At 46.0% G+C, this 15706-nt stretch overlaps 1 protein-coding gene and 1 long non-coding RNA gene across 5 annotated transcripts; one reads left to right on the top strand and one right to left on the bottom strand.

Annotated features, from left to right (window-relative positions):
* Positions 1–1435: 1435 nt before the first annotated feature.
* On the bottom strand, positions 1436–9050 carry LOC126500638 (uncharacterized). Of its 2 annotated transcripts, none has more exons than XR_007591390.1 (3): positions 8227–9050; positions 8025–8128; positions 1436–7472 (listed from the first exon to the last, which is right to left on the bottom strand). It is a non-coding gene; the product is annotated as an uncharacterized lncRNA (long non-coding RNA). The 2 variants fall into 2 exon arrangements; XR_007591391.1 differs by having other exon boundaries at positions 1436–3606.
* A 478-nt stretch (positions 9051–9528) lies between these two features.
* On the top strand, positions 9529–12407 carry Oxsm (3-oxoacyl-ACP synthase, mitochondrial). 3 transcript variants are annotated; one of them, XM_050140684.1, is made up of 3 exons: positions 9529–9680; positions 10194–11205; positions 11955–12407. In XM_050140684.1, the coding sequence occupies exons 2-3, from the start codon at positions 10229–10231 to the stop codon at positions 12355–12357; spliced, it is 1380 nt and encodes a 459-aa protein (XP_049996641.1). In that variant the 5' UTR covers positions 9529–9680; positions 10194–10228; the 3' UTR covers positions 12358–12407. The 3 variants fall into 3 exon arrangements, with proteins under 3 accessions (XP_049996641.1, XP_049996643.1, XP_049996642.1); XM_050140686.1 differs by lacking the exon at positions 9529–9680 and adding an exon at positions 9696–9843; XM_050140685.1 differs by lacking the exon at positions 9529–9680 and adding an exon at positions 9702–9929.
* The last annotated feature ends 3299 nt before the right edge of the window (positions 12408–15706 follow it).

Here is a 15706-nt window from a genome sequence, read left to right as displayed (position 1 = left end):
TTCTGTACTCTACTCTCTTTGAATAGCTGGCGTTACATTCATGAAGCACAAGGCTTGGCTAGCAAGTATTTCTCAGCCTTGTGTTTTAAAGATATTTACTCACCTAACTTCTTGACACTTAGTATCTGTTGCTTTTTAATGTTTTTTTAAAAAAGTATTTCTGGGCAATTTCTTCTAAGAATTCTTCTAGAACTTCTGAATATTCATTTGTCAAATATACCTCAAGTTTTAGCAATTAGATTTGTGGGCCAACTTCAAGAATTAGATTTGTGGGTTCAACTAGGCATGTTGGCAAATCCCAGAACCTGAAAGTAGAGGCAGAAGAACCAATAGTTGAAGGTTAACCTTGGTTTCATAGTAAACTTGGCACCAGCCTGGGCTACACCAGATCTTGTCAACATACATAACACGTACACACCACCACCACTACCACCACTACCACCACCACCACCAACAGTAACAAAAGACATGAAAGTAGGGGGCAGTAGGAGGCAGAAAAAGAGAGCTAAAGGGGATATGAGAGAAGATAATGGACCGAGTATAGTCAAAGAACATTATATATCTATTATGTTCAACAAAGAATATGTTATTCGCTGTTTAAAATTTTCAGTGGGGAACCACAAGTGATTTTTTTTTCTGGCTCATAACAAAGTAATAATCAGGCTTGTGGCCCAACTGCAAGAGTCCTATGTTCCTGACTGATACTTGGAATGCCAGTGTGTTAAAGGTACAGTCAGGCCAGGCAGTGGTGGCAAATGCCATTAATCTCTGCACTCAGGAGGTAGAGGCAGGCAGATCACTGAGTTCCAGATCAGCTTGGTCTGCAGAGCGATTTCCAGGACAGCCAGGGATGCACAGAGAAACCCTGTCTCTACCACTACCCCACTATGAAATAGGTACAGGCAGAAGGATATGGAATTTAGGGACTTCTGGATTGCCCTTTGCTTAGGTCCTAAGGTCAACTGAAGGTCTGATAGTGACTATTCTGGCTTTATTTAAAAAGAAGAAGAGGAGGATGAGGATGAGGAGGAGGAGGAGGAGGAGGAGGAGGAGGAGGAAGGTAGTGAAGGACCAAAGTTCCTCCATTTTGTCCTCTGCCTCCATCTTGTGTCTTGTGTAAGTTTTTTCCTGTAAAACATTCCAGTCCTCAGAAATGGCTAGGGGCAAAAGTAACAGGGTAGCATCTGGAAAGCTCACACAACCTTAGAATATCCTCACCCAAAGGTCAGTTGATAAGAAAAATTAACAAACAAGCAAGGTTTGAAAATAAAATTTGTGAAAAGTCCCTAGACACGAGCCAATCAGGATTGAACCCATCACCCCACACTCTGCTAATGTAACTTTTCTGGGTTTTGCCTTTAAGTAACGCCTTCTAATAGGGCGGGGGGGGGGGGGTATTTTTCTCACTGCTGTGCTTGACAAGGTCCCTGCTGGCTTGAAAATTTACACATGTAGACCTTGCTTTTGCATTTTAGTGAGTTGGTCTCTCTGGTGGTCTTTTGGGGTCTCCACAGACTAGACATGACATTTGGGGGGCTTGTCCGGGATTCCCTGAGACCCCCATCAGGACCCCCAACCCCGAAGGTTTATTCTGAGCAACCGCAATAAGTCTATCTGTGTTTAAAGTCTTGTCTGTCTATCTTCTGTTTTTATCAGCGTTGATCTCTGAATCTGAATCTGAATAGGTCAATTTACACCGTGGACATGCTAGAGGGCAGACCTGGGGGAATTGAGAGATGTCCCCTTTTCTCGTCTGGATGGGGGTCTCTCATCTGAGACCATCAGGGACCCAGTGGGGCCCGTCTGTAACTCTAAATCTGAAGTCTCTGGGGATCAGGTCGCCTTACTGAATGGTTCCTGTCCCATTAGTATGGTTTTTGATCTTGTTGAGGCTGAATCTCTGGGCTCTCCACAAACCATACCATCTGGTACCTATGGGAGTCTGTTTTGGACCCTCTGTCTAACTGTTCTGTTTGTCGGTCTTGTGTATTCTATCTTTGTATCTCTGTTGATGACTGACTTGAATGGACAGACCATGGGTCATTTTCTGTTCTTCCAAATGGTCCTCTTTCAATGTGGGCTGGCCCCTGGGATCTTTACACCTCAATCTGACTTTTCCTAAGGTTGAGAACATTGTTTTCCGACCTCGTACTGGAAACCCGGACCAGATTTATTACATTGTGACTTTCCAGGGTCTCATCGACCGAGTTGATGACCCCCTTCTGTGGGTTAAGCCTTTCCTTATGCCTAATCTGACTGTACCCCCTTTGCCTTTGCAGGTTTTCCCCTTAAGCCCCCCATGCTGCATGCCACCCTGCCCCATCCCATGCCGGTGGATGGGTTTCCTCAGTGGTGGATGGGTTTCCTCAGCCTGCCCTTGGGGCTGCGGGTCTCGATTTCTGGCCAAACCTGGCCAAGGTTTGGCTCTGCAGGCAAAAAGTAATGAGTCATAGTCACTGGCTATAGGTATTAAGCTGCAGTGACCTGTTGTGACACTATAGTCAGACTTCCCTCCACCAGAGCTGCTTTGGTCATTCAGATCTGATGGGTTATAAATATATGTCATCATTTAGAGGGGCTGGTAACAAATCACTATTGGTTAGGAGTATGAAAAAAAATCTGTTAGTCTCAGATGTTTCACGCTGGTACAGGATTTTTATGTAAATTTAAAGTTATTTTTGTTATAGTATATGCATGTTTCTGTTATTTAAAATATTGTAGTCATACAATATATAATATACTACTGAAGGAAAACATAAAAAAAGACTTTGGTAAGAGTTTTTTATATTGTCTGAGAAGCAAGAAAGACTTTGGTATGTTGTTTGGAAAGTGAGGGAGAAAACAGGAGACTGAAAGAATGAAGAGAGAAAACAAGGATTAAAAGGCCAGTGGTGGTGGCACACGCCTTTAATCCCAGCACTTGGGAGGCAGAGGCAGGCAGATCTTTGTGCGTTTGAGGCCAGCCTGGTTATAATCACCAAAAGCACCAGCTACAGTGAAATGGAGCAGGCGGAGCTCTAAAAGACAGGTTATGTGTGTGTTGTTGAGGGTGGGGCCAAAGAGGTACTTTATTTTTGATATTGCAGGAAGACATTTAAGAGATTTTAATTTTTTTAGATTTATTTATTTATTTATACAATGTTCTGCCTGCATGTGTCTCTGCAGGCCAGAAGTTGGTACCAGGTCTTACTATAGGTGGGTGTGAGCCACCATGTGGTTGCTGGGAATTGAACTTAGGACCTCTGGAAGAACAATCAGTGCTCTTAACAACTGAGCCATCTCTCCAGCCCCGAGATTTTAATTTTTTAAAATACTTAAATTTATAAGACTGTGGGACGTCTGTACTTACAAAATGTTTTATTGTTAATATTTGAACTTAAAAGGCTAAAAATTAGGGTCACAGCCGTAAGCACCAAAAACTAACGAGAAATGGAAATGTTCATTTCTTGTGATGTAGAAGACAATGACCTAGACAGTTTGACAGAGGGTTTGGAACAGCATCCAAGCCTATGAATCTCAATCTTTTGTGGGTTGTACAGGGGTAGTCTGGGACCACTTGCATGTCAGATGTTTGAATTGAGATTCATAACATAGGCAAAACTGCAGCTGTAAAATAACAATGGGAAAAATTTTGTAATGGGAGAATAACAATGTAAAAGACTATATTGAAAGGTCAAAGCATTAAAAATATTAACTAATGTTTTTTTAAAAATGCATTTCCTTGTTCAAGATCTAGTCATGTTCAAAAACTACATGTTTAACCTCCTTGTCTTTGCTACCTTTTTTGGGTTTAAACTATTTGAATATACTGAGTCATATTTTTTTATTGATACTAAAGGAAACTTCAATTGAAAAATTGTTTTCTGCCGGGTGATGGTGGCGCACGCCTTTAATCCCAGCACTTGGGAGGCAGAGGCAGGCGGATCTCTGTGAGTTCGAGACCAGCCTGGTCTACAAGAGCTAGTTCCAGGACAGGCTCCAAAACCACAAACAAACCCTGTCTCAAAAAAACAAAAACAAAAAAAAAATTGTTTTCTAAGGCTCACACTAAGAGAGATAAAACTACAAAGTCCTTTTCCCCAGGCCAGGCATTCAGACAAAGCTCCCATTCCCTCAGGTTGCTCAGAGAAAGTTCTTACTGCCTAAAAAGGGTGTTGCCCTCCTTATCGCTGGCAAAAAGGAACTTGTGGCTATAGTGCCTTAGAACTAGTCAAGGGCAATGATAGCTCCTAGGCTCCCTCCTGTTCCCATTTCACCTTCTGACCATTCTTTGCCTTCCCAGGAGACAGCATTAACAGCTGGATACAAACTTGTTCTGTTTTTACCCTCAAAATGACCAATTCAGTTTCTTTATTAGCTTCAATTCCAAACAATTATAGAATGTGTAAAGTTCTAGTTTTATGAAAGCTGCTAACTTAATATAGACTGTGAGGAAACACAATAGAAATTGGTACTGAGAGTAGGCTATTGCTGTGATGAACTTGGCTAAGTTGGTGTGCGATGGGTGGGTGGGGTGTTGTGGAAAAAGTTTGGAGATTTGGGCCAGAAAACAAGATGAACCATACAGTTTGTGGAGAAAGGAGCGCTGGGAAGCGGAATGCTGCAGCCAAGGCCTTTGCTGGAGAGTGGAAGATTAGCGTGGTTGAGGAGAAGCTTGTCCTGCCCCGGAACACAGGAAAAAGGTGATCTGTGTAAGACCCCCACCTAGCCAAGTCTCCCGTGTGTAAAAGACAACCTAAGGCATCTTTGTTATGGTAAAAATAAAACAGTGCCTTTCCCCAAGTGGCTGCAGCAGAGCCCAAGGAGGCTATGAGAAGCTGCCATAGTAAAACGCTGCAGTTCCCAGTTCCCCGAATAGCCCACAGGGTCGTGAGGGTCAGCGGATCCCAGGCAGGGAGCCACATGGAGGGTGAGAGACAGAGATAGGCATGCCATGCAGAGAAAGTGGGCATTTATTTAGTGAGTTATGGAAGGGAAAGGGAAAGGAGGTAAGGAGAGAAGGGGAAGAGCAGAGGGGGGGTATCTTGTGCCACTGCCCACTGCCACCACTCTGCAGTGTTTTATTTTTACCATAGCAACCTTCTGATCCTAGAAAGCAGCTGAAAAGCACTGATGCCCATGTGATTCAAGGCCCCACCCTAAGCTTGTAGCCGTACTTGGCTAAGTTGTCCCATGGTGCTGGCTTTAGATATGAAGGAGACCTCTGTGGCTTCAGAGAGCCTCTGAGACCAGGCAGCACGTGCCAGAGAGTCCCTGCATGAAGGCCCCGTGTGTGGAGCTGTGACAGGGAACCTTAGTTGCAGTGGACACAAGATTTTGGAGATGTCACACGTGAGAAATCTGCCAAGGAGAGCTGCATCTAAGGGGCAGGACCAGCCCAGGAGAGAGAAGTTTGCTGCAGGCAGGAACGCGGGAGGGGTGGAGCGATCTAAGCACTTGACAGAAGATGCCGAGCATCTTTGTCCTGCTAGTCTCTATTCTCTTCATGCTTTGGTCCAGGACTTTCTTACCATGCTCCACTCCCACCCTTTTGGGTCGGTAACGGAAATTCTGTGTCATATGTTGCAAATCTGTGATTTACCTTTTCATTTTCCAGAGAGTTACATTCTGGGATGCTTTGCATCGTAGAAGAGACTGTAGGCTTTCAAACAGTGTTGAGACCGAGAGACTCCAGGGACTACTGAAGTTGCACTAAATGCACTTTGCATCACATGGCCACGAGCCTATGAAGACCAGGGAGCGAGACATAGTGGACTGAATGAGAAATGCTCCCCCTAGGCTCCAGTATTTGAACGCTGGGGTTCCCATCAGTAGCAGTGTGGGGACTTAGGAAGGACAGCCCTCCTGGAAGAACTCACCAGGGTTGGGCTTTGTTGTTATATATATCCTTGTCCTACTTTCTGTGTGCTTTCTTGGCTTCGTGCTCACGGTGAAGGATGTGAGCTCTCAGCTTCTCGTTCCAGCCACGATGCTTGCTGCCTGCTGCCATGCTGCCCCCACAATTATAGCCATTAACCCTCTTGAACTATAAGCCCTTTGCCTCGGCATCATTTCTCCAGCTCCTCAAATTTTTATTTTAAAATGCTTTAAAATTATTTGTGTGTGTGTGTGTGTGTGTGTGTGTGTGTGTGTGTGTGTGTGTGTGAAGTACATACATACACATGCCCTAGCCATGGCATTTGGCGATCGGAGGAAAAGTTCTGGGAATTGGCTCTTTCTTTCCACTATAAGAGTATGGAAATGGTTGTAAGACGAACTGTAATGGTTTAGATAAAACAGCACAGTTCCTCAAGGGGTGGCAGTGGGCCATGAGGGGCAGCCAGGTCCCACCACCAAGGCCTTTGTGGGTCCCAGGTGGGTGGGAGGCAGTGAGTGAGAGATGTTGGCTGGTCAGCTGGTCCCACGAGGAGCCATGGTGGATGACCCGAGACAGATAGGCACGCCATGCAGAGAGAGGGTTTGGGTATAGTTTATTCAGTGGGTTATGGAAGGAAAGGGAAGGAGGAGAGAAGGAGAGAGAGAGAGAGAGAGAGAGAGAGAGAGAGAGAGAGAGAGAGAACAGAGAGTGAGGAATTGGGGGCAGGAATGGAGGGTACAGATACCTCTTTCAATGAGAGACTGGACAGAAAGAGAGCCTGTAGGTTGGAAGAAGAAGGAAGATGTTCTTGCCTTGGTAGAAGAGCGGAGGTGTGTGTGTGTGTGTGTGTGTGTGTGTGTGTGTGTGTGTGTGTGTCAGGGCTTGTCTCTTAAAGGGACAGGACAGACCATTATATTCCCATACCATAAACACCAGACAGGAGCAAAGAAACCAGCTACCCTAGGATGTGACCAGCATCCAGTTTTCTCAGGTTCTGCCCCGCCAAGACAATGCCCTCAAATAAGCAGGAAGCAGTCTTGAGAATCCACTGTCCCAATTCCTTTAACCTGTTGTGCCTAACCTTCTGCCTTTTTCTTATAAAAAAAAGAGATGGGAATGTAATAGTCTGTCCTGTCCCTTTAAGAGAGTTAACCCTAACCCTAACCTCTCTTTGGAAGAGGTCTCTCTTCAGAAGAGGTGGCTGTGGCTTCCTCTCCCCCCACTTTCCTTTCCTTCCATAACCCACTGAATAAACTATACCCAAACTCTCTCTCTGCATGGCATGCCTATCTGTCTCAGGTCACCTGCCATGGTTCCTCTTGGGACCAGCTGCTCCACTGATCTGCTGAGGTCTCTCTCACTCGCTGCCTCCTTCCCACCTGGGACCCACAGAGGCCTCGGTTGGTAGGACCTGGCTGCCCCCTGTGGCCTGCCGCTGGCCCTCAGGGGAACCACAGCATTTTATCTAAACCATAACACCAACCTTTATGAGCCCTGGTGGCATACCCCTTAATCCCAACACTTGGGAGGCAGGTGGACCTCTGTGAGTTCAAGACTAGCTTGGTCTACAGGATGGGTTCCAGGACAGCCAGGGTTACAGAGTGAAACCCTGTCTCTAAAAACCAAAACCGAGAGAGAGAGAAAGAGAGAGAGAGAGAGAGAGAGAGAGAGAGAGAGAGAGAGAGAGAGAGAGAGGAGAGAGAGAAAAGAAAGAAAGTTAGTTCTGGAAATGGAATTCAGGTCCTATAGCTCTAGTGAGCCTAACTTTTCAAATTTGACACTGGCCGTATGGACCTGGTGTCTTGTGCCTACTGAAAAGATATTTCCACCCAGGTACGAGCCATGCATTTGTTTAGTTCATAACCTGAAATCAAGGCCCACTTGTTGGAAGCATTTCCTGAGTTTATGAGGTAGCACTGACCACCTTGTCTCCTTTGTGTTCCAATAATATTACAAGCAGTGGGAAGTCCGACTTGTTGGACAGAAAGTTTATTTACTTGGGAACTATATTTGGAAATGAAGTTTTGAGCAACAGAACTTTTAAAGGAGGCTACGATAAGCAATTTGAATACCAATTTCAAGATTGGTGTTCACTACACCATGATATTTTAGCAAGAAATACAGTACTAACTCACATACAACTATTCAGATTTTATAAACTCTTTACCTCTTTCCAGATGAAATAAAATGATCAGCGAGAGAAACACAAGTTGAGATCATAGTCTTGTTATATCACTTATGTCTGTACTCATTGCTTGGAGAATTCTTTCTCTGGGAAGATGTAAACAAATACAGGGCAGGAGCAATAAATCAAAGCGGGAACCCCAAAGTCCACCTTGGAATACCTGTAAGTTTATTTGGCTACTTACAGAGTGTGGCTGAGGAGTTGCTTACAGGAGTGTGGGAGGCTCCAAAACGTCTGCACCACCAGCAAGTTTCACTGCAACATGGATGACGGCATACCTTCTCCAGGGCTGCATAGCCAGAGTACCACAGTCTACATACCCCAGCACCTTCTGAGACCCGAGGCTACCTGCAATTGGCAGTATTACATCCAGATTAACAAAAGGGACAGGGTGGAGTAACGTTATTTTCACTGCAGGGAGATCTTACTAAGCAAGTGGAGATTCCTGAGATCAAGGACAAACTTGGATTCCTTAAACATTATTATAGACAAAGTAGATTTTCAAACAAATCATACCCAGGAGTAATGAGGAATAAGATAAACTTGACCCAAATCCGTTTCTACGGTTTGAGTATACTTGGCCACAATGGCCACAAAGAGGTATCACCCATAAGGACACCAGCATGAGTAAAAGATTCAGGTGCAGATGGCACGGTCAATCCGTCCTCCGAAGAAGAAAAACCAAAGCTCACACCTGGGACAGATTTCAGCAGCTGGTCAAAAAGCACCACCTTGCTGTGTTGCTGCGTGTCGTACTTTCCCATTACAGATTCACAGTCTGCTTTGAATGAGTAAGTTAAACTTTCCTAAGTTCAGAAATAAACGTGTTTTTCTTGTTTCCACGTCAGATATTGGGCATATTCCAGTCACTTCCCCCCATAAGTCAGCAATATAAAGTTTTATTTTTACAGAAGCATCATTTACTTACTATACACTATTTGTTTACTATGTAAATAAGGGCAAGGAAAAAATGGAGCCGGGACACCACAACCACTGCCCATCACAAACAGACTTCAGGTTTTGATTTTAAAGACAGGGTCGTCAGGGAGGTAGCCCAGGCTGGCTTTGAACTGGATACCCAGATGACAATTGAGTTCCTGATCCTCTACCTCCCAAGAGCTGAAATTGCAGGCGTGTACCATCATGCCCAGTTTCTTTGCAGACCTTTAAATCTGAAAGCGCTATATTCTGTTTTGCAACTGACGCCTGCTAACAAATGCTCTCGGCGTCTTTGCACATTACGAAACAGTGACCGGCAGCATTGTTTTCAGTGGCTGCGTGGCATTTGGATGATCTGTTCAAACGACCTCGGTTTCTTGTGTGGCATTCTCGAGAGTACTATTCGCTGTTTTCCTCCCAGATACCAGGGAGCCTGACTGAGGCTATACAGCTTTTTGTCCTCCCCGGAATGTCCCGAGGAAATGACTCCATCCCTTCTCTGGCAACACCGACACATCTGTGCGTCACCGCTAAGTCTCAACTAGAGGAGACGGAGAGCCGAACTCAGTCCCGGAGCCCGGCGGAAGTCCTGCCCCGCTTGTCCGACCTCTGACACCAGGCGCCAGTCTCCGGGCGGAAATGGATCTGTGGGACAGTGTGCGCATGCGCATAAGCTGGGCGCCGGCATTCTTGTTTCAGGTAGCGGCCGCGGTTGGCCCTGGTGGCGGAGTGCACCCGGGTTTCAGGGTGGGGGTGAAGGGCGTGGCGTGATCGTGGAGCCCTGAGAGCTCCTAATGCTGACCCCGGGAAGTGCGGACGCCTGCCTGCCACGGCTGCGAGGGCTGTGGCGGGGCCTCCGGAAGTAGGTAGAGGGCGCCTCCCAGAATAGGCCCGCGACGGCCGTGGGAGTGCCACGTATACTCAGCCCACACCGTACAGTAATCCTCGGTGAGCCCAGAGAAGGATGCCTGCTGTAATCTGATCAGAGTGGGCTGGCCTCGAGGCTTTCCTTGTCCAGTTTTCCTGAAAACTAGTGAGCTGGCTATTAGTTGGCTGACTGAGGTCCCTCGTAGCTTAAACACGAAAGTTGCATCCAAACGAGGGAGGCATTTCTCTGCGGCCGTTCTCACAAGACAGCAAGCACATCTAGGGTAATCGTTAGACCCTTCCGTTGTTTAAACGGCCCTTTCTGTCTCTTGTGGTCTGTTTCAGGAATAAACGTGTTTCTGATCTTGTGAATTTCAACCATGTTGTCCAACGGCTTACAAAAATTTCTAAAAGCCACAGGCTCTCCTCCACATCCAGCGTCATACTGTTGGTTAATAAGCAAACGCCAGTCTTCTGGAGCTCTGCCAGCAGCCACGTCGCGTAGGCGAGTTGTCATCACAGGCATCGGGCTGGTGACCCCACTTGGTGTTGGCACTCAGCTAGTTTGGGATCGGCTTCTCCGAGGAGAGAGTGGGATTGTTTCTGTCGTTGGTGAGGAGTACAAGAGTATTCCTTGCAGTGTGGCTGCTTATGTGCCAAGAGGTACTGAGGAAGGTCAGTTCAATGAACAAAACTTTGTGTCCAAATCGGACACCAAGTCCATGTCATCTCCCACCATCATGGCTATCGGGGCAGCAGAGTTGGCCCTGAAAGACTCCGGCTGGCATCCGAAGTTAGAAGCAGATCAGGTGGCGACTGGTGTTGCCATTGGCATGGGCATGGTTCCTCTTGAAGTTGTTTCCGAAACGGCTTTGATGTTTCAGACCAAAGGTTATAATAAAGTCAGCCCGTTCTTTGTCCCTAAGATTCTGATCAATATGGCTGCGGGACAGGTCAGCATTCGCTATAAACTCAAAGGCCCCAATCACGCGGTGTCCACAGCCTGCACAACAGGAGCTCATGCGGTGGGAGACTCCTTCAGATTTATAGCCCACGGTGATGCCGATGTGATGGTGGCTGGGGGCACAGATGCTTGCATTAGTCCATTATCTCTTGCTGGGTTTTCTAGAGCCCGGGCTCTGAGCACAAACCCAGATCCCAAGCTGGCCTGCCGACCGTTTCATCCAGAGAGAGATGGTTTTGTCATGGGCGAGGGCGCTGCTGTGCTGGTGCTAGAAGAACATGCGCATGCTCTTCAGAGAGGTGCCCGGATCTATGCAGAAGTTCTGGGCTATGGACTCTCAGGGGATGCTGGTCACATAACAGCCCCTGATTCTGAAGGAGAAGGTGCCTTCAGGTAAAAACTGGTTCTGTTCAGAGTTTTGTTTTGTTTTTTTCCTGTAAGACACTACTAGAATTCAAATTAAAAAAAAAAGTTATCTGGTTGTGGTGTATAGTATGTATATTTTTCTATCTTAGACTGAATGTATTTTTTTTAAAAATTCTTTGCTTGAAATGTTTGAAAACATTCAAACATCTTTAAACAAAAATTGAATGGACTTTAGTCAAATCCAGTAGAGCTGTGTCTTTGCTGACTCCCTGTTTGGCCATCATTCTGCTCCCTTCCTCAGTCTCCCCTTGAACCCTTAGCAGACCTGGAGAATACAGATGAAGCCTGCTAGGTGTGTCTGGTTGGGTTCTGTTCCTTACAGAGTGGCATTTCTCAGCTGGATCACCCTGAGGTCTTGCTAGAGTGCTGCTTGTGGATTCTGGCTGTGCATCTGGGTTGACACTCAGAAGTCTACATCTCTAGCTAGCTCCAGACTAAAGATTATACTTTGAAAACAGTCCAAGATAATATGTTACTTTCTTAGCTTAGACCATGCTATGTTTTATTGAGTTAAACCTGCCAGGAGTTCACGGGATTTCCTGTAAAGGCAAATACTAGCTATTTTTGGCTTCGTGGATCATGGGGTCTCTGCTATGACACTCAGGATGGAGCTTACCTGGTGTACTTGGAAATCTTTATATCTTTACACAAGCTCCTCAGGTGAACAATCTCCTGTTAAAATTAAACTTCATTTGGTAATTTTCTTTTCTTCCTAGATGCATGGCTGCTGCTGTAAAAGATGCAGGTGTGTTGTCTGAACAGATATCCTATGTCAATGCACACGCCACCTCCACACCACTGGGTGATGCTGCTGAAAACAGAGCCATCAAGAGGCTCTTTAGAGATCACGCCGGGGCCCTTGCCGTATCCTCCACAAAGGGAGCCACCGGGCATCTGCTGGGGGCTGCAGGGGCGGCGGAGGCAGCTTTTACTGCACTGGCTTGTTACCATCAAAAACTCCCACCGACTTTAAACCTGGATTGTACGGAGCCAGAATTTGATCTCAATTACGTTCCTCTGGAGGCGCAGGAATGGAAACCCCAGGGTCGGCGAATTGGACTCACCAATTCCTTTGGGTTTGGTGGTACTAACGCAACACTTTGTATCGCTAGCATGTAAACATTGGCTTTTAATTGTATCAAATTAAATGTATTTAAATGTGTAAATGATACACACATACATATTTAATATCAATGATCAGATGTCTTTTACACAATTGGTGTGTGTAGTAGGGTAGTTTTTGCTAGTAAAGGGGTTGCCCAGTGCCTTGCGGGTACTTGTAGCAACTTGACATCTCCTGTGAGATTTCTGTGGCAACTAGTGGCAGCCAGATTTGTCTCTAGACATTGCCTTATGTGTTCTGGGGGACAAAATAGCCTGTATACATGAACTGTTGATTTATATTTTCCTAATGCCCTGAATCAAATAACTTTTGGTGCTATTTCCTCCACGCCTGTCCTTTTCGGGAATTTATTTAGAGCAACTCCTCCAAGCAAGGCTGTGTTGCTGCATGTTGTAACTCCAGGGACACCATTTTTGTACAGGATATAGGAAGGATATGATACGTGTAGGATGGTGTGTCGTCAGTCAGTGTCCTCCGAGGACAGCTGTCAACCAGTGCTGACCTGTTCACCGATCTAGGTGTTGATAATGGAATTTCTCCAAACTCTCAAGTGTTCGTTTCTCAGAAGGAGGAAGTGAAACTGGTTTGACATTTCTTATTCTGGGTGTATTTGTGCTGTGAAGAATAGACAAAGATCTTTGAAAAAGAAACTCTCGGTAAATGAGGCCCCCTTTCCCCTCAGTCTATCTTTGTGCTGTGGCCCATGTTCTACTAGCTTCCCGCTCTAAGAGCCAGTGGGCCCTCTACTTCCTGCCTTGGGGAGTTCTCTCAAGCCAGAGGAACAAGTTCCCCAGCGGTGACACCCAGCCGGGGAAGTGGAAGTGTTTTGGCAGGCGGCTTCTACTGCAGAGTGAGGGCTCCACTTCCATGCAGACCCTCAGGTTCGCAGTGACATGGAGCTTCATGCCCCAGCTCAGACACCTTTAACCACTACTCTGTCCCCAGGCAGCTTTTATGGTTTTTATTCCTATCCCATAAGTCATCCCCAAACAAACTGCCTTTTCTCGGGCTCTGCTTTCCCAGTGGCTCACACACTGAGATGGAGTCAAGAGGATCAATGGTTAACTGCCTTCTGCAGAAATGAGTGGCTTTCCCGCATGCTACTTAAAACTTTGTCCTTGTTTTAATGCTTTTTAGAGTTTTAAAACAACGTGTATTAATGTTTCTCCTGCATATATGTATGCACACCATGTGTGAGCCTGGTGCACCGGGAGTCCAAAACAAGGCATCAGATCCCCTGGCACCTCTGTTAAGGATGGTTGTGAGTCACCACAGGGGTGCCTAGAGCCAAATCCTCTACAAGAGCAGCTGTCTCTTCCCTGCTGAGCCATCTCCCCAGCCCCTTGTCCTTGGTTTCCAAAATCTGTGTGGGGGTAGTGGGTCATGTCTTTGGGTGCGTGTGCCACAGTGGTGGTCAGAGGACAACTTTGTGGAGCTGGTTTTCTCCTCCCTCTTTCATAGGAGTTCCAAGGCTCAAACTCAGGTCTTCAGACTTACCTACAAGCACCTTTACCTGCTGAGCCACCTTGAGGGTCTCACTTTGTAGCACAAGCTGGCTCCAAATTTTCTGTAGCTCAGGCTGGCTCCAAACTTGTCATGAAGAACAAGCAGGCTGTAGGTTCCCAAGTGGCACCACACCTGGGTTAGTTTTATCAAGCTAAAACGACATTGACTCCGACTGTGGTTCTCCATCTCTAGTGCTCAAACACTGTAATCGGTATTCATGTCCATTGGCATCTGTTTGCTTAGCTGACAGCTTACCGGGTGCTCTGTCAGCCATAAGACAGTATGCATTAGAGAGGACCCGAAGCAGGCTGAATACATAAGTGTCAGCAAATCTCAGGATACGTGGGAAGATGAGAAAGAAAGGCTGTTCCAGTATGTAGAAGTTAGCACATTTGTACTAAACAAATCTAATAGCCTCAGAGGTGGAAGATTGGGAGATAATGTCAGAAGATCTGGTAGATGTTGGGTTGCAGAGAGCCCAGCAAGTTTCAAGGAAGTGAGGGTAATAAGCCATTTGAAATGGTAGGATGGCTGTGTCCATTTGGCTGGGCTGAACTTTTTGCTTAGGGTTAGTTGTAAGAGATTTCTTATGAATGATATGAAAGATGTATTGGATCTTTTTTTTTTTTTTTTTAAAAAAAAACATGTTTTAAAATTTATTATCTATACAGTGCTCTGTCTGTATGCTTGCTGGCCAGAAGAGGGCACCAGAAGTGAGCCACCATGTGGTTGATGGGAATTGAACTCAGGACCTCTGAAGAACAGTCAGTGCTCTTAAGCTCTGAGCCATCTCTCCAGCCCCAATGTATTGGATCTTAATGTTTGTCAGTGGGTAAGCCTGCAACTGCTTTTCCTTCCTGTGAGTCCTGAATCTGCAAAGGTATATCTTTGGCTCCATGACACCGGATGACCCTAGCTAGCTCGGGGCCCTTCCCATGAAAATGGAAAAAACAAGAACTTGTCATGGTTTCAGTTCCTCCTTGTGTCTGTGGGTTCTGGTTAGCTTCTGGAACTTTCCAGTTGTCTTCCATTCCCTGCACCTGTGTTGCAAACTCCTGCACCAGCAGGCAGCTGGTCACAAGCAGTATTTCAGAAGACGCTTAAGCTGTTCTCACAGTTGGGTAGCACCTGATCTGTAGAGGAAGCCCCCATCTCGGTGGTTTTGCTTCTCAGACTGTACCTTGACCAATATAAGAGGAAACGATGCGATAGGAGTGCTGTTACCACGGTTGATTTCAGAAATCTCACTGGCTGTCGAGAGAGGTGCCTGCCCCAAGAAAGCTTGAGTCCTAGAAGGGAATCGAGCCAGAGGGGTATTGGGAAGGTAAACAGGATACTGTGACTCATTTGCGTTCCAAAGTACATCAACAGTGCTTTGTGAAACCAGCTCTAAGGCGTGGGCAAATCTGTTTTCAGTGTGGTGAGAGGAGTTTTGATAAATGCACTTGCATATCTGTAAATAGTGCTTCAGTCAAAACGGGCATTTACATCACATCAAAAACTGCTTTGTGACCTGTTACAGGAAGGCATTCCAGGGTTCTTCTGTTATGCCATGCCCACTCTCCCGAACAGAAAAGTACCCTCTTTGTTCAAGTAGACCTATGCTAAGTTAGAAAAGGAAGTCATCTCCAGTCCCATAAAATCTCTAGCCCTTGAGAGGCTGGACTTTCAGATTCCCAGATCCACCCCTTGCTTTGCAAAGGGCCCTTTCTGTGTGCTTGCTGTGGTCTGCAAGCATTTCCTCACCCCTAATGAAAGCCCTTCTTCAGCTGATTTTGTCTGCTGCGTTTAAGAATTTTCCCTTCTGCTGTATGTCATGTTCAAAAATTTCCCTTTTAA

Source organism: Alexandromys fortis, unplaced genomic scaffold (assembly GCF_014885135.2).
Source record: "Alexandromys fortis isolate MF-2015 unplaced genomic scaffold, M_Fortis_MF-2015_v1.1 scaffold_46, whole genome shotgun sequence".
NCBI classification, from domain to species: Eukaryota; Metazoa; Chordata; class Mammalia; order Rodentia; family Cricetidae; genus Alexandromys; species Alexandromys fortis.
Note: the sequence above shows the minus strand (reverse complement) of the source record. Positions and strands in the feature narration are given on the sequence as shown.

What these genes read in the sequence shown, in the direction of transcription:
- Oxsm (XM_050140684.1), top strand. Translation starts at nt 10,229, where the DNA reads ATGTTGTCCAACGGCTTACAAAAATTTCTAAAAGCCACAGGCTCTCCT. An exon ending in GAAGGAGAAGGTGCCTTCAG is followed by an intron (nt 11,206 to 11,954) that starts GTAAAAACTGGT and finishes TTTTCTTCCTAG; the next exon opens with ATGCATGGCTGCTGCTGTAA.